The sequence below is a fragment of the Pimephales promelas genome, chromosome 17 (assembly GCF_988280905.1).
Source record: "Pimephales promelas chromosome 17, fPimPro1.hap1.1, whole genome shotgun sequence".
NCBI classification, from domain to species: domain Eukaryota; kingdom Metazoa; phylum Chordata; class Actinopteri; order Cypriniformes; family Leuciscidae; genus Pimephales; species Pimephales promelas.
In genome coordinates this window covers 19,095,753-19,119,522 of record NC_142785.1, presented here as the reverse complement: position 1 = coordinate 19,119,522, position 23,770 = coordinate 19,095,753, and the positions used below count along the sequence as shown (strand labels likewise).

Here is a 23,770-nt window from a genome sequence, read left to right as displayed (position 1 = left end):
GTCTTTGGTTAAAAATATATATATAATCACAATTTATTTATTAATGTAGTAATTATAATTCATTTTTTGCACAATATTTGCATTATGATGGTTTTCACAGTAATTCTTGATTCTGATTGGTTAACTGCGGCATTTAGTGGACAGATAAAACACTGAAACTTGAGCCGAACCTCCTTAGAAGTCAAATATTTACTACCCCCCGAAGATTTAAAGTATTTCAATAATTTAACGTCACATGTTCACAGTTCTCTGATGTAGATTTATTGTCACACTGGTGATGTTCGCGGCATTATGATGCTGAAATCACCGGATCATTCGACGCTCGCGTGTTGCTCTTCACTCTGAAATACGCAACTGACTATACACTAATTTAATTAAATGGAAGCCTTTGGTTTGATAATTGAACAAAATATGGCAATTTCAGTTTTATTTCAATTAATTGTGCACAGCACCCCCCTTTTATTTGTTATATATTTTACATTTGATTTAAAGGCGTAGTTCACTTTTAAAATACTTTTGCTGATAATTTACTCACCCCCATGCCATCCAAGATGTCCATGTCATTCTTTCTTCTTTTTTCTCAATATAATGGACTTCAATGCGAACCAAACGGTTCAAGGTCCAAAAGACAAACTACAAACTGTTCAAATGGCTTTAAATGATTTCTGACGATGAATAAGGGTCTTATCAAGCGAAATGATCGCTCATTTAAAAGGAAAATAACAAAGTTTAAGTTTTATAAGCTCAAATGGTCGCCTTGCTCTGTTCTGTGATGCGCATTCGTGACTCTCCTGTTCGAACTCGTTCATGACTCGAATCTTTTCCCGAGTCAACTTGTTGACATGAAGTCAACCAAATGACATGAAGAAAAGATTCGTTCATTTTGATAAACGAGTTCGAACAGGAGATCGTCTGGAATCGTTTAAAGCCCTTTGAACAGTTTGCAGTTTGTACTGAAACTGTCTTTTGGACCTTTAACCGTTTGGTTCCCATTGAAGTCCATTATATGGAAAAAAAATCCTGGAATGTTAAAAAAACTTAATTTCTTTTCTACTGAAGAAAGAATGACGTGGATATCTTGGATGACATGGGGGTGAGTAAATTACCAGCAAAAGTTTTTTTTTTTTTAAATTGAACTACTCCTTTAATGTTCTCATGAACCACCATTTTGGAAACCCTGCACAGAGTATCCGGTAACAAGAATTTTATACAGAATCTAGCATGTTCGATAGTGAATATGACCTCAAAGAATTTCCGCCTAATATTACTGTAATATTGTTACAGTGCTTGTCTTGTTGCTAGGCCATTTTTCTTTGCGGACCAACATTATTAAATCATTGGGAAAAAAAAAGTTTTTAAATGATTCTTGAACAAGTCAAGAATTGCCACCTACACTGATGTGTGTGAGGTCAGTGCTTGCTGGCAGTGTCAGTGACATGTCTGCCATCAAGTGGAAGAATGGTGGTGTCGCAGGGTATCGGGGAGGCAGAGGGAATTCATGCCCCCCCATAAAGGAGTGGTAAGGACTGCACGGGCTGGTGACGGGCAGACAGATCTCCAGCAGGTGACACCAGTACTGCCCACTGACACAGCCACCAGTGGTGTTACACATGGGCGTCAGTGAACAGCAGCTGAAAGGGTTCAGGAGAGAACTACAGCCTAAGAGAGAAGGTGTTTCATAAAATGTACCTCTTGAATTGATCACTTTACAAACTGGGAACAAATTAGGCTATGTGTTGCTCATTAGTGGTTCATTTGCTCACCTGGTGGTACTAGGTGATGATTCGGGCTGCAGTACGGCCGTAAGATTTGCACTCTAGCAAAGGTTAGCTGATCACTTGGCTGAATCAACAAATCCAAAGATAGCACTCGACCTTCATGGGTGAACCAAAGACCTGGGAACAACATAATCTGTACACACAGATGCTTCATTTCAAAATAGGTGTGAATTAACTTGCAAATTTTAAAATGAATGTACAGAATGTTCATAGAATGATTCAAAATTTCAGAAATTCGCAAATTTGCATGACCTATAAAACATTAAAGGGACTATACATATGAATTTCCATGTATTAAGCGATTTTTATAGCCAATGTGAACAGCTTGTAATGAAACATAAAAATAAATAAAAAAACGAGACATTTCCTGACTTCCTAAAGCCTGTTGACTTGTGTTTATGTGCAGGACTCGGGACGTTTTTGCTGGGAGAATCAAAAGGATGTGACGTTTACACACGCTCCTAAGACCCTTGAAACGAATGCTTACACAATGTTCAGGTAATGCCAAAAGAGCTATTCTGTACTGTAATGACAATGTCTCATGCAAAGAAAATGGGTTAAAGGAGTGGTTCACTTTTAAAAAACTTTTGCTGATAATTTACTCACCCCAATGTCATCCAAGATATCCATGTCATTCTTTCTTCAGTCGAAAAGAAATTAAGGTTTTTGATGAAAACATTCCAGGATTTTTCTCTATATAATGGACTTCAATGGGAACCAAATGGTTCAAGGTCCAAAAGACAGTTTCAGTGCAAACTGCAAACTGTTCAAAGGGCTTTAAACAACTTCAGACTATGAATAAGGGCCTTATCAAGTGAAAGGATCGCTCATTTAAAAAAAATAACAAAGTTTTATAAGCTCAAATTGTTGCCTTGCTCTGTTCTGTGATGCGGGTTCATGACTCTCCTGTTCGAACTCCTTCATCAAAATGAACAAACTTTGTTCAAATTGAGCAAGGCAACAATTTGAGCTTATAAAACTTAAACTTTGTTATTTTTTTTTTTAAATTAGCAATCGTTTCGCTTGATAAGTCCCTTATTCATTGTCTGGAATCGTTTAAAGACTTTGAACAGTTTGCACTGAAACTGTCTTTTGGACCTTGAACCGTTTGGTTCCCATTGAAGTCCATTATATGGAGAAAAATCGTGGAATGTTTTCATCAAAAACCTCAATTTATTTTCCACTGAAGAAAGAAAGACATGGACATCTTGGATGACATGAGGGTGAGTAAATTATCAGCAAAAGTATTTTTAAAAAGTGAACTACTCCTTTAATTTATAGTCTCAAATATCTCAAATCCTACTTTAGAATTCTAACAGTCTAATTTTAAATAGCTCATCTTTCCACATGATGCTGGTGAATTGCAGAGTTTATGCAAACATATCCACAACGCTACAATCAGATGCTTAACTGCTGTTTTCTCAACGCTGTTATTTTGCTATTTTGCTGTATGTCTATTTTGTTATTGTGGGCAAAGCAACACATCACATATTTAAATATCAGCAGCATGTACTGTATGGTGTCTGGATATTTGTTAACAGTTTATCGCTGCAAAGGTATTTCCTACCATTTATGTCTAGCAAAGAACAAAAAAGAACTTTGCAGGCATTGAATAATGTTCAGTCTCAGCTTGTACATCACATGTTCATGGTACAAGAAAAGAAGTTGCTTTCTGCAATTCACTTAACGGCCACAGTTGTCGCTGATAACAAGGGTTTCTGAATTCTAGCCCCTTTAAAACTGAACATAATGTACATTTATGCTAACTTAAAAAAGCTATTTTTAAGAAACCCATTATCACTTTTATTCAGCAAGGTTGCATAAAATTGATCAAAAGGACAGTAAAGATTTGTATGTTCCAAAAGATTTCAAATAAATGCTGCTTAACTTTATTTTTTAAAATATATTAAAATAGAAAAACAATTTTAAACAATATTACTAATTATACCGTATCGTTGGTCAAATAAATGCAGCCTTGGTGAGCAAAAACAACATAACATGAAAAAAAAATCATACCAACCTCAACTTTTAAACATAGCTTAGCTTTAACAGTCTTATTTCTTATTAGCATAAAAATGTTAGCTACATAATTTATTGGCTTAAATTGTAGATCCCTTGATTAACAATTTAATAAGCTAATTGTTTTTTTTTTTTACCTCAACCATGTGTGATCCTGGGTCTGGTGGAGAGGGTAGCAGTTGTATCTGGGACACTGTGTATATTCCTGACATTAGTGGCACACCTGTCACGTAGCTTCCCAGCGATGGCAAAGACACTTTAAAGAGAAAATGGATGACAATGCTGTCAGGTACGAGCTCTGACAAAGGTTTTGCAGCATGGCTTAGATTAACTGAATGTGAGCTGTAAATAACCCTGTAAACAAATGTCGCTGATATTGTCATGTGCTTTGTCACCCAAATGAAATCAAAATAGACTATTCTTGTTTTTGTATGGAATGTTGTAGTGTTATTATAAATGATGTATCTGTGCACATCATTATTTATTTTTTTTGTCCTCATAATCTTTAATCAAAATAACTTCCCCTCCCTGTTGCAATGACATCTCATCTCTTTTTTTTATGATGATGGTTTACTGGTGCAAGTGCGGGACAACCTTTCACTATTACATTAATAGCAAACACAATGATCCAACGATCCAATCAATTCTCAATGAAAAAATCAAGCCCCAGCATATCTTCTTGTTTGAGAAAATATTTAACTCTGATATAAGGCCAATTCACACCGCACAAACAAACACCAATAACCAAGTTGGCCATTGGATTTAGAATTTCATGTCTGTCACGTTCACATTGCCCCAACAGACACTGACAAACGCTGACATGTTCAGTCTGGAGAAAACAAACCCCAACCGACGAGAGCAGATGCCGACGCACTGATCCAACAAAACCCAACAAATACTTGGGTAATATGAATTAGCCTATACGTCACAAGAAAAGACTATCGCTATACTTTCATGCTGACTTAAAACTAAAAGCAAACTATACTGTAATACTAAAAGTATTTTATTTTCCAAAAAATAATATGTTAGGTCATCTTCAGCCATATCATGCTGTTTTCAGTAATTATGAATAGGCTAAACCACAGTTTTTTAGTGATGAGAGAAAAATACGTTTTGGTCACATTTTAGATTAGGATCCAATTCTCACTAGCTATTAACCATATGGTCATGCGTAAGTAAGGCATTAAAGAAGCTTTTCAAAAAAACCTTTGCTGATAATTTACTCACCCCCATGTCATCCAAGATGTCCATGTCGTTCCTTCTTCAGTCGAAAAAAATTAAGGTTTAAGTTTTTTAAGTTCAAAAAGAATGCTCTGTTCTGTGATGCGCGTTTGTGACTCTCCTATTCGAACTCGTTCATCAAAATGAGCAAATCTTTTTCCGAGTCAATTCGTTCATTTTGTTCGTTGAATTAAACAAATGACTAGAAAAAAGGATTCGTTCATTTTGATGAACGAGTTTGAACAGGAGAGTCATGAACGTGCATCACAGAACAGAGCAAGGCGACCATTTGAGCTTACTGTATAAAACTTAAACTTTGTTGTTATTTTTATTTATTTTTTAAAATGAGTGATCGTTTCACTTGATAAAACCCTTATTTATCGTCTGGAATCGTTTAAACCCCTTTGAACAGTTTGCAGTTTGCACTGAATCTGTCTTTTGGACCTTGAACCGTTTGGTTCCCATTGAAGTCCATTATATGGAGAAAAATCCTGGAATGTTTTCATCAAAAACCTTAATTTCTTTTCGACTGAAGAAAGAATGACATGGATATATGGTGAGAAAATTATCAGCAAAAGTTTTTTTTTTTTTTTTTAAAGTGAACTACTCCTTTAATATGCGCTTTATAAGTACCAAATAAACAGCCAATATCCTAATAATATGCATTCCAATAAGCAACAAGTTAATAGCGAGAACTGGACCTTAAAACAAAAATGTTACTGTTGCTTTGAATGTGCAAAACTGTTGTGGGAAGGTGTGGATGATTATTGGTCCAGTCTTTGATGATAATTTAGATCATGTGTATCATTGGGTTAAAACAGTTCATTAGCTTGCTTACCTGATATCTCTTTCTCACAGATAATGAAATTTCCCTTATCACATTGTTCATTCGTCCATTGTCCAGAGGCCAGATCCATTGTGGTACATTCCTTCATCTCACTGTCTTCAGTATCTAAATCATCAAACCGACCTCGTTCCAATCCATTACTCAACCAAACCCCAACTGGAGCTTCTCTGGAATTTACACAGAGTAAAAGCAAATACAGGATCAACCATTAAAAAAGTTGTATAATCTCTAAATAATATATCTGTACTGTAGATTCCCTTTTAAATATTTCTGTTGGAAAAATCTGGTCTGCAAAACCATATCAAATCTTGTGATCTCTTACAGTTGAAATGAATTTTGTATGAAGGTCTGAACATTCACACTGTCCACTGTAGCAAGGTCTCCTCTCTCATCTCTTTGACAGACGCCTCTTGCTTCTAGCCACGAGGACGTAAATATGGGCATCCAGTAACAGCGCAAACCATCACGGTCAATTTTTGCACCCTTTGGGCAATAATTTTCTAGTGGAAAGCATAAAATATTCGCAAAACAAATGATGTTCATTTTAGATGCATCCACAACTAGAGAACACAGGTCACGTAATGTAATGCTCTATAATTGCAAACAACTAGCAAGAATAATATTCATTACTGAGCAAGGCAGATAAAACATCTCACCGCTGAAGCAGCCTGTAAAAACACAGAGAATCCAAATGAGAGGCAGGATTACACGTACAATATTTGCCATTTTATCTCTTCCCCAGGTAGAGCATGATAAATGTGAGTAATAATGAATCATGCATGAGAGAGACTGCAAGAGAGTCCATTTCATGCTGACTCTGTCCGTCCACGAAGACCCAACTCCCCTTCTGCCTTTTAGTATCTCTCTCTCTCTCTGGCCTCCTTTTGTATTTCTCTTGTACTTGTCCTTTTAGTGCTTGGTGACTTATTAGCATTGTGCATTTCTACACATAGTTTCCCCCACCACCCCCACCCCTCTTTAACATTCGCATGACTTTTGGTTTGTCTCACAGCAACAAAACAGAAAAGAAAGGCTGGACAGTGTCCTCATTAACATGCTGTAAAATCCCGCCTGATGAATAGGCAGTTAACGCTCATCCAGGGTAAATGCGTCACCACCTTCTTTATAACACTAATGTATACAGTATATACATGTGTATATAACTAAAGAATAATAGTTCATTTTTCAAGGCATCGGAGGTGCTGTTTACCATTGAAATAGAACTTCTGCAATTTTGCTCTTCCGAAAAACCTTGCAAATACTAGTCTAACCTTCAGGCAACTGTTTCTCCTTCAGGACATACATCACTCTCCACTCCAGTTTAAATGTAGAAAAAACAAGAGCGATGAAATGCAGAAAACAGGAAAAAGGGGGCTCTTCTCAGAGACGCACCAGCCGTTGCTAAGCAACTGAGTAGATAGAGCAGGGGTTGACAGTCATTCTTTTCAAAGCGAAGCAGACAGACGTAGCAAGGCTCCCTCGGCTGAATACCGGGTCGTAGCTTTCAGGGGTGAACAATGGTACAGCATCTAATAGTTTTCAGCAAAAAGGCCATTGAGAATCAGATTGGATTCCAATGACCTTTCTCCAAACCTTACCGGATCTAGATGTTACATTACACTGAGAATTGCCAAACTCATGACGTTGCAAGCCTGTATGACTTTCTTTCATTTGGGGAACACAAAAGAAGATGTATTAGAGAATGCTAGGTTCCAAACAACTTTAGATCCCTTTGACTCTCCTTATGTGGAAAAAGCACATGGTATTTTCATCATACAGGTTCAGAATGACATGAGAGGGAAAAAGAAGATCACATCATTTTGATTTTGGGGTGAACTATCCCATTGTTGTAAACTATGTTGTTTTTGTATCTGATGTTGCTTACAGCTGTTTTAGCATCACGCATTTAGCATTGACTCATTGGGTTGGCCTGTGCATTGAAAGTTTTTGTGTTGGGGAAAGTTAAAAAAAAAAAAAATCAAATTTACCAGAGGGCTCTGCAGGAAACAAAATGGTGATGAATCCCAATTAAACAGCTTTATCCTGATTATCATGCTAATGAAAAGAGGGAATATTGTTATGTAAATATGACATTAACACCTTCATAGCTTTCAGATGCAGTCAGAATTAACCAGTTTTTTCACCTCCAACAAAACGATTTAGTGATGTTAAATGTTTAGTTGTGAGCTGAATTTTTAAATGATTCATGATGTATGTGATTACGCTGTTTATCCTAAACTTTGCTCTGACACAAAACTTTCATCTCGACCCTGCAGAAATATTTGTGGCAGGCTGTTGTTCAGGGCTGAATAACAATTATCTGCCAGATAGATTATTATGCTGAGCGTAGCTCACAATCTCTGATTGCTTTCTGAATCAATTCCCCATCGTTTTTCATTAGCATCGAGCCTCTTTATTATTCTTCAGTGTACAGAAATGAGTTCCCAAACAATGAAGGTTCCTTGAACATTTTGTACATCTGCATCATAAAAAGGATTTTGAACTTGAAGCTTATGAAGTGGCACCTGCTCGAGTGGTTGTCCTTGGAAAGTGTCAGCACACTCCATGTTTAATCCTCTCATACTACTTGATGTGAGAGAGTGAAGCTACATGGTGTAACAACTCATTTGGCACATATTCCTACCCAGTACCAAAATCCTTCTTATTTCTCCTTGGCTTCAACCAACCTGAGGATACTCTCAGGCTTCAGTTCCCCTAATCCTGCTAATACACATGAACAACACCCTGAGCCCAAAGGGAAATGCTACAAGGATATCCTTGTCTTTTTTATAGAGGAGAGAGACAGTCTAAATCCTTAATGGCAAAAGCAGTGCAACATTTTAGGAAACATGAATGAATATAGTCAATAAAGCAGATTAAAACATCCCAGCAACAGGACAATGTTTGCACTGTTTAATGCTCCATGAAATGCAGATCTTAAAGGCCGCAAGTGCTTGTAACTTTATATTGATCTGCTGAAAGACTAAGCCATCCCATCTAGTTTAATACAATCCTCTGTGTCTTTAAAATCTGCTTGAACATGACAGACAGTATTTACATTCACAGTCTTACTTCCTAGTCTTATGGGAACAATTTATCTGTGCACATTATTCCAAGTAAAAATCTTAATCTCTTATCAAAATGGAATAACTTTTCTTTGTTTTCCATTCTTGATTTACAACCCTCTTTTCCAACCAAAAGATTCAATCAATTCCCATTGGATAAAAATAAAGTCCAGTCCTACTTTCCCCTCATTTCATTTTTCAATAGCTTGCTTCACTCAGAAATATATCAGATTATGAAAGTAAAATGGATTACAAACAACATTTAACATTGTTTCCAATAGCTTTCCACAAATGCTGATTTGAACAAATATTTCTAGATTGTAATATAAATTAATTTGTTTTAGGATATAAAGTGCAGGGTATTGAACATGATAAAGTCATTTGGTGTTAAGTAAACATGTTTATTAGAGTAGAACAGTGACTGTACAAATGAAAAGAAATTAAATATTATCCAGCTTAATTTTCAGACACATTTGAGTGAAGAGTATCAAAATATTTCAGGGTGGGTTAACAGTCCCAAAAAAATCCAGACAAAACTGAACTTTGAGTAAAGTCTTTTTTATACCATGTCCACTAGATTAAATTTGTTCTCCTGTTTTGTAGGAATGACATTAATAAAGGTCTTGTACAGTATAGCACCCTTTGGAAGTTTTGGGATCACATCCCTGGCTTCGGCACTTCGTGGTAGAGGAATGTACACCTCCTTGGTGAATCTGACAATACCGTCCTCTAGGGCATACATTGTTTTGTTGGTTCCAATACCAACCTGTAAGGACAGACAACCACAGATTAAATTCAGATAAGGGAAATGCAGGTTATTTCCAGTTTTATTGTATGATAATAAAGTTTTAGGATTTTAAGAAATTTAAAAACAAAACAGAATTATGATGTAAAATTACATTATAGTTATCAAATTTGCCATACTGATAATATAATTTGTAATGAACAAATTGTTCTTTTTATTTCATTAGAAAAAAAAGCTAAATAGTTTTACTAGTGATCTCAGACTTTTGGACCTCACCCTACTGTATCAAGAAATGTTAAAATAACACATTATGATAAAACATAGAATAAAAAAAGTAATCTAAGCGACTTCCATCAGAAAACATGCTATATGCTGCTTTTGAATAATAATAATAAGGTATATTTGTAGGTACTTAAAAGGGTTAGTTCACCCAAAAATTTTAATTCTTTCATTAATTACTCACCCTCATGTCGTTCCAAACCCGCAAGACCTTCGTTCATCTTCGGAACACAAATTAAGATATTTTTGATGAAATCAGAGAGCTTTCTGTCCCTTCATTGACCGCTACGTCATTGCAACTTTCAAGGCCCAGAGAGGTGGGAAAACTTTAAAAGGTTGACAACAGAAACTGAAGAGAATACAATGCTGCTGAATAGTCATAGTTTGTTATTTTTGGATAAAAATGTATTTTTGATGCTTCAAAAAAATTCTAACTAACCCACTGGTGTCACATTGACTACTTTGATGATGTCATTATTTTCTTTCTGGACAAGGACATTGTATCGTACATACTGTACATTTTCTATGGAGGTACAGCAAGCTCTCTAAAACATCTTAAACTGTGTTCCGAAGATGAGGCCTTACAGGCTTGGAACGACATAAGGGGTGAGTCACATGACACCATTTTCATTTTTGGGCGAACTAACCCTTTAATGTTATGAAGCGATAAGATAGATATATTTTTAGCATAGATATATTTTCACTCACTGAACACTAACTGAGCGATTGAGTTTCGCTCTCCGTCAAGTGATCTGTTTAATATTTCGAATTCAGCTCAGCGTACCTGTATTTGACGTACCATAAACTCTAATGTGAAGGCGCATGACTCGCTGTCGCATTTCTCAAAGACGCAAAGAGAGAGAACGAGCAAGCGAGAGTCTTACATACCACACAAAATCGATGCGCTACATGTAAACGATATTCTTGTTAGAACTGTAGGCCTATACTATTTTTTTTGTTGTTGTTTATTGTCATTATAAGTCGTAGGATAATCTTTTAATAATAATTATTATTATCAATTACTATTATCTTTTTCTACAGAAACACTGAATGACCAACAATATCTTAAGCACCACCACCAGTCTTAAGTTCAGTTAAAATGATAAATATGCATTCATGCATGATTATCAAGTTTTGGTTTTAATTACTAAAGTTCTATCGTTAAATAGGCTAATGCTTGATTTAGCACAATATAATGCTTGATTGAATGATTTTAAGAGTTTACATATAGATATTTAAAAAGCTGTGCCATTTTACAATGATAAGCTGATTTGGTGGAATTTTATATATATATATATATATATATATATACAGCCAGGCGAGTAACCTTAAATATTGACTAGCCAATGGAGATTTTATTGCCAAGGTGTGCGTAGAGAGTTGAACTACTGTAGATGATTAACAAAGGTCTTACCAGTTTGGAACGACACGAGGGCGAGTAATTAATGACAGTAATTAATGAATTTTATTTTTTGGGTTTCAGCTAAATTTTAAAAGTAAAACAGTTGTGATGCACAAAATAATAAAATATCAAAAAGGTAATGTACAAAAATATCAAACGTTTGTTTTGGTAAACAGAAATTGCCATTAATAAATTGCATAAAATGACAACAAATAAAACACTTGATAACATGATCAGACACAGCTATAGCTATATAATAGCAATTCATAGGAAAATATTTTACATGAGCTCCAGGTTGCCAGCGCATTAGACTCTTGCGTTGTGTTGCGAGGATGTTGCCAGCATGTACAAAGTTCCCTTAAAAAAAAGGAAAGACAAAACATGTGCTATTATGCAAGAAAAACCATAGCTACAGTAAAAACTGCACACAAAATCGCTGTGTTTCTTGTATCATATCAAGTTCAATAGTCAAAAGTACCATCTTGTTTCTTGAAACCGTATCTGCGGCCAGCACTCTTCCCTCCAAGGTTTTTGCTGCTTCCTCCTGACTTCTTTGAAGCAAATCTCGTCACGACAACTGTGGGTGTTTGACTGAACAGAATGCCTGCAAAGACAAATAAATAAATAAAAAAATCAATAGAAATCATCATTACCTGCAACATCATGGATGATTTTGAAACGTTTCTTCACGTCAGTCATAACCATCAATTTGATGTATTAAATCAACCTTTGCATTGCCATACACAAAACACAAGACGAATCAGTCAGTTTATGCTCTCTTGAAGCTGCTGTCAACATTTCAGACATGCTCACTCTCCGCTGTTAGGAAATGGTGGCTTATCATGCTAGTTACCAACATTTCAAAACGTTAAAAGATAAAGTGCACCATTACTCCAAATCAACAATTATTATTCCCACATTACATTACCGTTATACAAGATACAATTCGAAAAGAGAAAAAAAAAACTCCGAAAAACTATCATTCTACTTACAGGCTCTAGATTGTAGCATCAAGGACGTGAGCGCCGCCATCTTGAATGACGTAATGTGACGCAGCGGGCACGTTCCCGTGATCCTTCAGAACCCGCGAACCCGCGAAGCTGCGAACTGGAGAGTCTGACTAGCGTGAGTAGAGAGAAAAATAAAACGTTTGTGAATGAACTACAATATAAGAGTATGAGGGTATGTTGAGTTACATGAGCATTTATTTCTTTATATTTCGGTCTGCTGTATTAAGTTGGAAACGTGCTGCAATGGCTGTCTTTCTGTGTGCGAATGTAAATAATAACTTGACGTTAGTTAACATTAACGTTGTGTGGAGTCCACGCGTATGGTGGTTCTGTTCGTGTTGTGACTGAATATTACGAAATCCTCATTTTGGCTGGTCCTATTTATTTCAACAAAATATGAATGCAATTTTTGGGATAAAGTAACCGTATTTTCTTATTAAAACACCGTAAGTTAGTTACTAATGTTACAGTGTTTGTAGTACAATGTAAATCCTAACCCTTGTGGTAGCTTAATCCAATCCATCTATGTAACGAGATACAACAAAACGCCGTATTCTGACACCATTTGAATGAAATCCCTAATTAATATAGCATGATTTAACTGCAACTTAGTTATAGCAACTGATCTTTTCGATTGTCTGTGATATAAAAATGTTGCCAACACGATATTAATTTTTTTTTCGAATTTCACCTGTATGTGTGTGTGTGTATATATATATATATATATATATATATATATATATATATATATACTGTACTGTGTAGAAGTCTTAGGCACACTAGTATTTTCACCTCAAAGAAATGGTTTTAAGCCAGTTATTTATATATTTTGTTGTTGTGTCTCAGTAGGAAATATCAGTTTACATTTCCAGACATTAATTGTGGCATTAATTGTAATAATCCAGTGAAATTTTTGAATGCACAAGGATTCTGACAACAGCCAATGCTCCACACGGATGTCGGATCTTACTATATGAAAAAACAGAGACTAAGACCAGAAGAACTGTGGCAACGTTTCCAAAGACTCTTGAAAAAACCTGCAAAACTAAAAACTATGTGCAATACCTGGACAAAAGCTGTTTTAAACGTAAAGGGTACTAAACACCTATTGATTTGATTTAGTTAACTGTTAAAAGTTAATAACAGCTAATAATAGTTAACTAATAAAATGAATTGATAAATAAAATCTATTTATGATTATGATGACATCATTTTTGAAAACATTCTCATTTACAGCATTTTTACACAAGTGCTTTTTCACAGTACTGTAGCTTTGCAGGCAGGCAGGCACTACCTTTGAGACGTTGCCGCAGTTCTTCTGGTCTTAGTCTCTGTTTTTTTTCTGTTTCTTCATATAATTTCAGATGCACTCGATGATGATGAGATCCGACGTCCGTGTGGAGCATTGGCTGGTGTCAGAATCCTTGTGCATTCAAAAATTTCACTGGATTATTACAATTAATGGCACAATTAATGTCTGGAAATGTAAACTGATATTTCCTACTGAGACACTACAACAAAATATATAAATAACTGGCTTAAAACCATTTCTTTGAGGTGGAATTACTAGTGTGCCTAAGACTTCTGCACAGTACTGTATATATATACATATAATTTTTTCCCTTTTTTAAGAAAACTTGAAGGTGACTGAGTAATATAAACAATTTGTGAAATAAATGTTACAAAAATATATAATATTATTTTGCTATAAAGAAAATATATTATTAGTATTGATTAAATATAGTATTAATTAAAACAAACATACATATAAAACTACACACTTATTTATTATTTACTTCTTTTGTGAAGAGAAGAAATATCAGCAGGGCAAGAATAGATCTAAACTTTATTTGTTTATCTGAAAATCTGTATTGTTGAGACTTGTGTTTTAATTTGAGCTTTCCTTCAGACTGCAGATCTTCGTATAACAGCTCAGCATGACCTGCATCAGTAGACCTGGATTCCTCTTAAGTGACAGCGACTCCAGTGATTTAGAAGAGCTACCTGTGTTTGATTTCTCACAGTCAAAATCTAGACAGGCCAACTTGGTGGTTTTAAACAGTTCCGACTCAGAAATGGCTCATGTTGCTGATCCAATTTCAGCACTAGAGGTCCACGCCTCCACTGGACCTGCTAGAAGTGACGTGTTGATGGTCAGTAGTGACAGCGAAGTGGAGGAGGCCATCATTCCCTTAGCTGTGAGACTGAAACAGAAACAACTTGGTCTGGGTACAGTAGCCACTGCTGCAGAGGAGACTCAGGCTTTTAATATGGATCCTAATGGATATTCACACCTCTTAGATGTTCCAGCACATATCATCCCCGAGGCCCACCTAGCTGAACATAACAAGATCTGTAGAGATATGACAAGGCAGTGTAGCTCAAACATTGCTGCACCATACCTTACAAAAGAACCTTCTGCTAAAGCAGATAATGGCGCTTACCTGGCCAAACGCAAGAAAACCCCAGTAGAAGTGGAGGCTGCCAGACAGGAAGCCCTGAGGAAACGAGCAACGCGAGAGCATCAGCAGGAAGAGAAGGAGAGATTGAGAATGGAGAAGAAAGCTCTGGCTGATGCTGTGAAAGCCCTGAGGCCAGAGGAGTGCATCAAACACATGGTGGTGACGGTCGACCCAGGTAGGTGGCAGTGTTCATCTCTGCTGTAATAGTTTCTTTCAGTGTTCGTTGCACTTTGGTGCTTTACCCGAGTTGTTAAAAAGCACTGGCATGAGGTATTAAGCTGCATTTTCTAAATGAATTAGTATTGATTAGCTGTCTCTCCCTCATAGGCCTGCTGCAGCTGGAAGGTGGCGGTGCTCTCCTGACTTCTCTGCACGCAATGGGCTGCAACTGTGCAATAGAGAAGCAGTCTCTTCCTCGTAGTGTCACCTGGGCTAGACACTCACCTTGCCCTCAGGCACGACAGCCCTACATTATAGCCCGACCGATAAAGAATTTTGAAGGCCGATACCGATACAAATATTTGTTGGTTTTAAAATCCGATATTCCGATATATCGGCCGATACTTAAAAAAAAAAAAATATATATATATTTCAGAAACGCGCAACAACAGATTAACAGATTTCCCTAACATTAGTTATTTGTAGTTATTTATGAGTTTTAACTAAAATAATATGATATTATACATAATAATATGATATAATATAAATAATATGATAATGCATTTTATAAAGAAACTTGTTTCTTTTATTGTCACAACAGAGCAGACTGATGATAGTGGCATTAGCTAGCTTTGTGGTTAGCTAGTCTATGATGAGCCATAATTTAGCAATGGATAACGTCATACTGTAAATTGTAAAAAATACATTTTCAATTTAACAGGCCAAGGAGAGATGACACGTCTCATTGCTATAACTGTCACGCGCTATTAAAGAAAATACTTCGGTCACATTTTCAAAAGTTAAAAGGACAGTCAGTCAACTACACTGTAACAACATAACGGAATTATAGCTAATTCCGCTTCACTCTCGGCTTATTTAACAGCAGCAAAACTGGACATGATAGTCACAAATTGTGTTGCTTATTTGAGTTAAGAGAACTGATGCGGATGTTCTTTTAATTGTTATTCAAGCAATGTATGTATCGTGACCAAATCAACGAGTGTTGCCAACAGGAACGGTGTAGAGTGCCCTCTGGTGGACAAACTATACAACTGCAACACTCATGACATGGTTCAAGTGTGTTTCGTCAGTTTTTATTTTATTTTTGAAATATTCATTTATCGGCCATTATAACTGCCGATACCGATAGTTTGGAAAATGCCTATCGGCCGATAATATCGGCCTGCCGATAAATCGGTCTGGCTCTACTATACATACAAATGCAATTTTTGCCCATATTTCTTTTCATTAGCTTTGAGGTGCAAACAGTGATGAAAGTGATAATTAACCAATTATTTTCCTGTCATGGCTGAATATTAAAATGAATTAATGAATAATTACCATCGCACACCTGTAGATAATAGGTGTTAAGGAGCGAAGACCAAAAAAACATAAGATAATCCCGGCCCGCACAATATCAATACTTGCAAAAAGTATAAAAAAAACCCCTTTTATTAGCAACGCTTCATTCGCATGACCTTCATCGGGCATTACATTTTAAAGATTACATTTAACAGTGTTTTCTTTTAGTGTTTTGAAGCAAAGTATAATTTTAAGTTAGTGTTATAAAATATAAAATTCCGTCACTGTGATGTCGTCATCGTGTAAATCTCGTCCCAACATTTTTGATTGGTGTCGTGATTTCGACGGGTTAGAAATGGGCTTGAATGAGCTCTTTGTTAGACTAACTTGCAGAGCAAATCTAAATTTGCTGGAAGTTGTCTAGTTTTTCCCAGGCTTCGTCTGGACATGATTGGATCGTCAAATGCCTTGATCGCGGTCCTCTGTTCCTCTTTTAAAATAAATGCGCTGTCTACGTCTTCTATAACAGATGCAATGGCTGCATCTAAATTATCCAGCGGCAACCAATTATTTGTTTTGAATTCATCCCAAAGCTCTGTTTGGTGATATGGATAATTATGTTACGGTTGATCATCTGTCCATCATTGTATAAAGCCCACTTGACAATTTGAACCAAAGCTGTTCGGGCATACTTGCTTCTCAACTGATCATGTCCAGACCGCACTAGCTAGATGGGATTTAAACTTTGTAGGCTGAAGACACGAGTTTGGATTGAAGATGAAAAACTTACCTAGCACAATGTTCTCTCACCATTCCTGATTTCTAACATGCAGTGTTCGGTTGGTCTTGTGGCTTTTAGAGCAGAAACGAAAGCTCTCTGTGTGTTTTTCTGTTTTCTTCCGGTCACGTTCACATGAACTTATTTTGTCCATTTGATCAAAAGATGAGAAAAAGTCCATACATTTACCTGCCCATAGACCGTACCCTAAAAATTCAGTGGTTGAAAGTGGACAAGAGACAGGTTAAAACACCAGGTGTAAACAGGATTGTGTCTCCCTTGTCTATGTGATCCGATCGATCAAAACTCATTGAATGAGTATGAACATTTCATTTTTGTTTGGATGATGTAATTAGTGAAGAATCAATGTCACCCAAGGATTTCCTGTTTAATCTCATGAATACAGATTCTGAATGTCTGACATTTAACATTTTAAATACATGAATATGGCATTATAAGATGTTTATTTAACGTTTGTATTCTTAAACGTCTATGTGGCATCTAAAATCTGGGCAGAAATTAGGAACGGCTAAATCATTGGTTCTCAACCTCGGGGCCGGTTCCCACTAGGGGACCTTGGCAAACTTCTTGTGATACATTATTTAAATGTATATAAAAAGTTTTATTAACATATTGTAATCTTAATTAAACAGCGTGAAACTGATGTCTTATTTTTGAGATTTTGTTATATCACATTAGAAGTGCCAGAGTTATATATTAGCTTAGAATTATTAGCTTATATTAGTTTCTCAAACAAAGTGGGTGGGGGGGGGGGAATTGGAGTCTTAAAAGTTGAGGACCACTGATCTAAATCATTTTACACTTGGTTTCATAGTTCATTTGTTTTGTTTGCAGACTGGTGAGATTATGTCTATTCCAGAATCACATACTGTAATCCAAGTTCCAGTGGATGACTTTGTGACCATGATTAACAACTACTGCAAGGTACGCACATTATACTCAGCGGAACAGTAATGACATGGTGCAATTTCCTATTGGACCTTTATGATTACTTAATTAACCATTAATAGAATAATTATTTTATGTGCTGGTTTTGCCGTTTTTGTATGATGTGGCAACTAAAGAAGAAATTAAAAGAGCTTTGTGTCCGAAAGGGCAGCAGAAAAAACAGCCATTATGACCTTTTCCAGAAGAGTCAGAGCAATTAAGAGTAATGAATACAATTATGGGATCATCTCTCAATTATGTACAAATTATCCATAATCTTTGAGAAATGCATGTCCCAGAATTTTGACAGCATAGTTTTCCCAACGTGTGCAAACTGAACAAAGAAAAAGTTTGTGAATTGACTTGTACCTGAACTTTAAAGGAGACTTATCCCACTTTTTAGTTGTGATATATTCTCAGTCTAAATTAAATTCACACCTGTGTTGTAGGAAGCCAAACAATTAGATTAGAATAATATTAATAATTGTATTATTATTCCTGTGACAGTAATAGACGTATATTGTAAAATGAATGCACTGTTATATAGTACTAAAATAGTTGGGTACAACAGGGCTAAAGGTGAACCATGGTAAAAGGCGCGAAGCAAGCTCCGCGGCTGAATTCTACTCGACAATCAAATCGGTGTTGCGTCAACAATGTGCCGACTTGTAGTAAGACAGTGAGTGTTTAGTGTGCCATTTGGGACCGGGCGATTCCTTGTGAACTGAACCATACTGAGAAGCAGAAAACACTGGATCAAGTGTGGACACTTTGCTTTGAAATACAGTGCAAACAGGCTATATACTTTTTAGTAGACTATAGTTTTTTGCCATTTGATTAGGGCACAAAGCCATATTGCGCTTTTGATTTTAGTTCATTTGATGGCTTTAGTTTGTTTGGCGCAAAACAACGATTGAGACCTTTTATGTTATTAAGAAAAGTTTTTAAATATGTTCAGTTCATTTTGAAGCTGTGGCAGCACAGATTAGACTATGGCAGGTCCCGGTAAACACTTTCTCTCCTTTGTGGTGATTTTCTCTTTTAACATAGAGGCAAAGCAACAGTATGACCGAAAGCGGCATATCTCTGACCACCTGGATCCAAGGACTTATGAGCAGAAACCCAGGCAGAACCCTCAGTCTGGTCGTGATTGACATAGAGAAGTACTTCAGGTGAGTGACATACTGAGAGTGTCAGTTGTATTTAACCTGGAATTTTTTTCAAAGTTAGAATGTTTATTAGCGCTGGGTATTGACACAATTTTCACAAATTGATTCAATTTCGATTCACAAGCTTGCAGTTTGATTCGATTTCAATTCAATATTTATTATTTTGGATAGCAGGTACAATACGTGGCAAATTTTCTCAAGAAATACAAAGCTAATACTGTAAACAATGGGAGTCAGTTGTAGCCTACTAGGCTTTATTAGCCTACTTTAATATAGAAGGTAGAAATTAAACGATTTGAAGCTATACAAACACTTAAATTACACTTATTTATTTTTATAAGAAAGTTATATGAAAGTCAGTAATCACTCTCCCTCATGTTGTTAAACCCCATAAAACTTTTGTTCATCTTGGGAACACAAATTAAAGGGGTGATGAACCGAGAAATCAATTTTTCCTTGAGTTTTTGACATTCAAGAGGTCATCATATTATAAGAATATCCTGTAAGTTTCAGAACTGAAAACATCCTTGTTAGTCCAATAAAAGCTTTAATTGACACCAGCCTCAGGAAACGACTCGTTTTTCAAAGTGGGGAACTATGACGTCAAAGAGGATAAAACACCACCCCTGCAGAAGATCAACGCCTATTTCAACACAGACGGTTTAGCGCCACCCACTGATTCGCACATTACACGCATAGCTAAATAACATAGACCTACCTCGTGATGACAAACCTGATTGAGCTACCGAGCAATACAGAATATTGTGCAGTCCGTGCCTGGTTGTGGGAGAAGACAGTCGCTGCATATGCTTCCTCTGGATTTCAATAGGACTGCATGGATAAACTTTATTTTTAATGACGTTCCAGTCCAACTGATGAGGGTAAAACTGTTTGTTTATTTAATTTCACTGAGGTTTGTTTTGTAAACAAGACTGGATTTGCAGATCGATTAGGAGTAAAGAATGGTGCTGTGCCGTCTATATTGAATTTGACAGGAATACGCCCATAAAAACCGAGCGTTTCTGAGCTGGTCTCAAAGCTAGGGTAGAAAATAGCCTATTACTTCTTCATTTTCATCAAGCGCACGTCATAAGTTCACCTCAGAAAACAGTATAATAAAATTTAAAAAGCCAGTTCATGACCCCTTTAAATACTGGTTGTCATACAAATTTGCCAGATTTATTCAAACATGCATTAAATATTGAAGAACCTAAAAAATATAATGAATAATATTATATGGTGAATATATTTAGCAAAATGCTCCTCTTTAGAGTTAATTTTTCTAGCTGATTAATAAGTTTATGGTCACTGGATATAGTTTTTCTGAGGTAAATGTGATGATACATGATATTGTTTACAAGCTGTTTTACGGACGGTTGAAACACTGAGCGATTCCATGTGACATGATATGGATTTTGATAAGTTGTACTCTATCTTTAAACACACTTTTGGATGCGCATTCATGTTTATTTTTCATGCGGTAACTACTGGTATTATTAAGGCAGAAGAGGAGATCATGTGCCCTCTGCGCTGCTGCTTCTATTGAGTTGAGCTGTGCCCGAGTGATCTCGCGCCACAGCGCTAAAATGGTGTTTTTGAATTTATTTCATAAGAAAATGGACATAATTTGAAATTTAAGACTATTTAGTATCAGTAGTAACAAAGCACAAAGATTATTGTGATTTATTGGATGGGATGCGTGCTGCAATGTTCCATTTATTCATCAAATGAAAATAGGATGACTAATCGATTCTTGACATTTAAGAATTGATATCGGTTTGTAGAAATGAGAATCGATTAATATCGAGAAATCAATATTTTTTACTCGGCCTTAATGTTTATGGTGCTTTTTTGACATTTATAATTGCTTAATTTAGCATTAAAAATGCACTTTTGCAGATCCCAGAATTCAAAATGTCAGAAGAAATTCCGTGAGGCAGTGCTAGGCGAGGAAAAGAATGTGGGACTTCAGGGAGGGCAGAAAAAGCGAAGAAAGAAAGACGATATCAATCAGCTTCCAGAGGTCTCACGAGTGCAGGTTGAGGAGGTAAGCTGAACCACCTCTTTGGCAGTCAATATAAATTCATGGGTGTGTATGAGGTCCTTTGCTTCAAATCAGTCTTTCTTCTCTCTCCTGCCTATCAGAATTTGGTAGACTTGCAGCTTCAAACTGGTGTGCAGGTCCGCTTCCTCTCTTCCTGGAAGGACTTCACTGATTATATTACCATGTCAACCAAAGCAGTAGCCGAGGCTCCGTTCAAGTGAGTGGGAAGTCCAAATTTATCGCTTTCCAACCAGCTGTATCTTTAGTAGGGCTGCAACTAATGGTTATTTTAAGAATCGATTAATCTGTTGATTATTTTTTCGTTGAATCGGATTAAAAAAACTGAAAACAAAAAAGCATTCATTTCCATCCCTTAATAAAAAAATGGACTAACACAAAAACATACTCTTTTTTTATATATATATAAAATGCTCAAAAATATGTATATTTTAGTTTAAAGGGACCTGAGCTGTCAGAACAATACATAATTTATAAAAGATAAAAAAAAAACTTAACAGGATTTGTTTGAACGTCAGAACTTGTTCTCTACACTACATTCACAGACGCAAATGCTCACAAACTTGTGTTTTGTTTTTTTGCCAAATATGTTATTATCTTTAACAAAATGTTTGACATTTGACAAGCACATGCACACAAAAGACAAGTCTCGTGCAGTCGGATAATAGGTAATAATAATATCTCTATCCTAATATTAATTATAAATACAATGTATATGAAACATAAATAAAATATAAAATAATATAAAAAACAAACACAATGGATTGACCACCTCATATGGTGTGTAAGGTCGGCCTATCTTGCAGCTCATCCTTTTCAAGGATATACTGAAGTTTCTCTGAGTCATTTAGAGTTAAAAGTGAAAAATTCAGTGCAGCAAATTTTGGAAAAAAAAAAAAAACAATAAACAAAAAAACTTGGGACAGACAAGTGTTTTCATCTTGTTTATCTGATTCAAATCACTGCTAATTCAGTGGTAATAATTCATTCATATTGTTGCCCATTTATCGATCTTCCATCAGTCTTATATAATAATTATATATTACTATGTACAATTTACTAATGCTTGGACACAGTCGGTCTCTTTTGTGCACTCTTTCGGTCTCTCTTGCGCGCAAACACACTCGGTATCTTTCACACGCTGTGTCAAGACCGGCGCCTCATAGCTCTACTCCGCACTCAACTTTTCTTTTTTATACTCAAACATCTCTGCAACTTGATAGTCGCACGGCGCAACGAATCGATTACGAAATTCATTGCCAGCTTTTTTAATAATCGATTTTTATCGATTCGTTGTTGCAGCCCTAATCTTTAGCTATTGCTGTTTATTTCTTTTGTGTATGTTTATTCTTCCCAGGCGGGAGCGAGAGAAAACGGGGTTCACATTTTGTTTGGAGAGTGAGTGGGCAGGGGGTCAGAAGGTGGACCGCACAGGGAATGGCCTTCTGCAAGTTTGGAAGAGACAAATACAGCAGTTGAACCGTGTCAGCCCTGATATGGCCAGTGCTATACTCAGTGCCTACCCGTCTCCTCGGCTCCTTGCTCAGGTTAAATCTGTTTTTAATTCTGAAGTGTCTTAACAACATAGAGCAAACCCATTATCAGCAATTTTTGTAAATCATTTTATGTTTGAGATTTAGTGTGTATGTATATTTATTACTTTAGGCATATGCAAGGTGCAAATCGGAGCATGAAAAAGTTGGTCTGCTGTCAGATGTGCTCATTCGTCGCGGAGAGGGTGTGACATCTACAACTCGCAGAGTTGGTCCAGAGCTTTCTAAACGGTTGTTTCTTATGATGACGTCACATGATGACCAGCAGCCCCTTGATTCTGCTGTATAGGTTCTTCTGCCTTGTACACATGAGGACAGATGTCAAAAGAATTGTTATATTGACTCAGTGCAATGTCAGCTTCATTGAGGTATTTATTACAGTTCAGATATTTTATAAATTTCAAGCCATTTCAAAGTTATATTTGTCTTTTTTTATAAATTGTTGCTATTAAATGTTTCTTAATATACCCAAACGATTTTTTTTCACCTCCGTTAGAGCTAGCTTTCCACAAATACCTGTGGTCCAAAACATTTCTGTACAGTTTGTAGTGGTTTTTTTTTTTTTTTCATTTTAGTGGCAAATAGCCTTGGTTGGCAGAAGCCTTTTCAATGTAAATCGGAAATGCAATTTATTAATTTAGTATTTCAATTGGCACCGTTGAAGACCCATGTTTAATGTTTTAACAATAATAAACAGGGCGTTGTTAATCACAAATGTAACTCTTTTCCTGTTTAAGGCACTACTGCGCGTCTTTCGGCACCAAAATGGTCCCTTGAGCACGCCATACTCGTTGTCTAAGGACTGTTGAGGCTCATGGCTCATTTCCAGCACATTAGAGAATGGCACCTGACCAAGGAGTGTGGTGTTGCCTGAAACGAGCGGTGGGGTAACGAGCCGTTAAATGTGCTTAAGAGATGAGCTGCATGCTTCATCCCTGTCCCTGAGGGTAGTATTTCCTCCATAGTTTAAG

The 23,770-nt window shown here is 36.3% G+C and overlaps 3 protein-coding genes across 5 annotated transcripts in view; 1 reads left to right on the top strand and 2 right to left on the bottom strand.

Moving 5' to 3' along the window:
* Positions 1-6,756, bottom strand: part of pkd1b (polycystic kidney disease 1b) — a 35,280-nt gene extending 28,524 nt beyond the window's left edge. The window contains exons 1-6 of the mRNA XM_039661319.2: positions 6,522-6,756; positions 6,188-6,365; positions 5,857-6,032; positions 3,935-4,053; positions 1,764-1,911; positions 1,394-1,659 (exon numbers count right to left, since the gene is read on the bottom strand). Coding sequence (XP_039517253.2) covers positions 1,394-1,659; positions 1,764-1,911; positions 3,935-4,053; positions 5,857-6,032; positions 6,188-6,365; positions 6,522-6,675 — 1,041 coding nt within the window. The 5' untranslated portion in view covers positions 6,676-6,756. The remainder of the gene's footprint in view (positions 1-1,393; positions 1,660-1,763; positions 1,912-3,934; positions 4,054-5,856; positions 6,033-6,187; positions 6,366-6,521) is intronic.
* A 2,554-nt stretch (positions 6,757-9,310) lies between these two features.
* mrpl27 (mitochondrial ribosomal protein L27) lies at positions 9,311-12,473 on the bottom strand. Its single transcript, XM_039661427.2, has 4 exons — positions 12,349-12,473; positions 11,835-11,960; positions 11,640-11,713; positions 9,311-9,696 (listed from the first exon to the last, which is right to left on the bottom strand). Exons 1-4 carry the CDS (start codon positions 12,386-12,388, stop codon positions 9,490-9,492), a joined length of 447 nt encoding a protein of 148 aa, XP_039517361.2. The 5' UTR covers positions 12,389-12,473; the 3' UTR covers positions 9,311-9,489.
* eme1 (essential meiotic structure-specific endonuclease 1) lies at positions 12,372-23,339 on the top strand. 3 transcript variants are annotated; one of them, XM_039661426.2, is made up of 9 exons: positions 12,372-12,481; positions 14,276-15,003; positions 15,156-15,283; positions 17,923-18,012; positions 19,066-19,187; positions 21,084-21,231; positions 21,330-21,445; positions 22,604-22,793; positions 22,912-23,339. In XM_039661426.2, exons 2-9 carry the CDS (start codon positions 14,304-14,306, stop codon positions 23,086-23,088), a joined length of 1,671 nt encoding a protein of 556 aa, XP_039517360.2. In that variant the 5' UTR covers positions 12,372-12,481; positions 14,276-14,303; the 3' UTR covers positions 23,089-23,339. The 3 variants fall into 3 exon arrangements, with proteins under 3 accessions (XP_039517360.2, XP_088978202.1, XP_039517358.2); XM_089122076.1 differs by having other exon boundaries at positions 12,389-12,481; positions 14,283-15,003; XM_039661424.2 differs by having other exon boundaries at positions 12,450-12,538.
* The last annotated feature ends 431 nt before the right edge of the window (positions 23,340-23,770 follow it).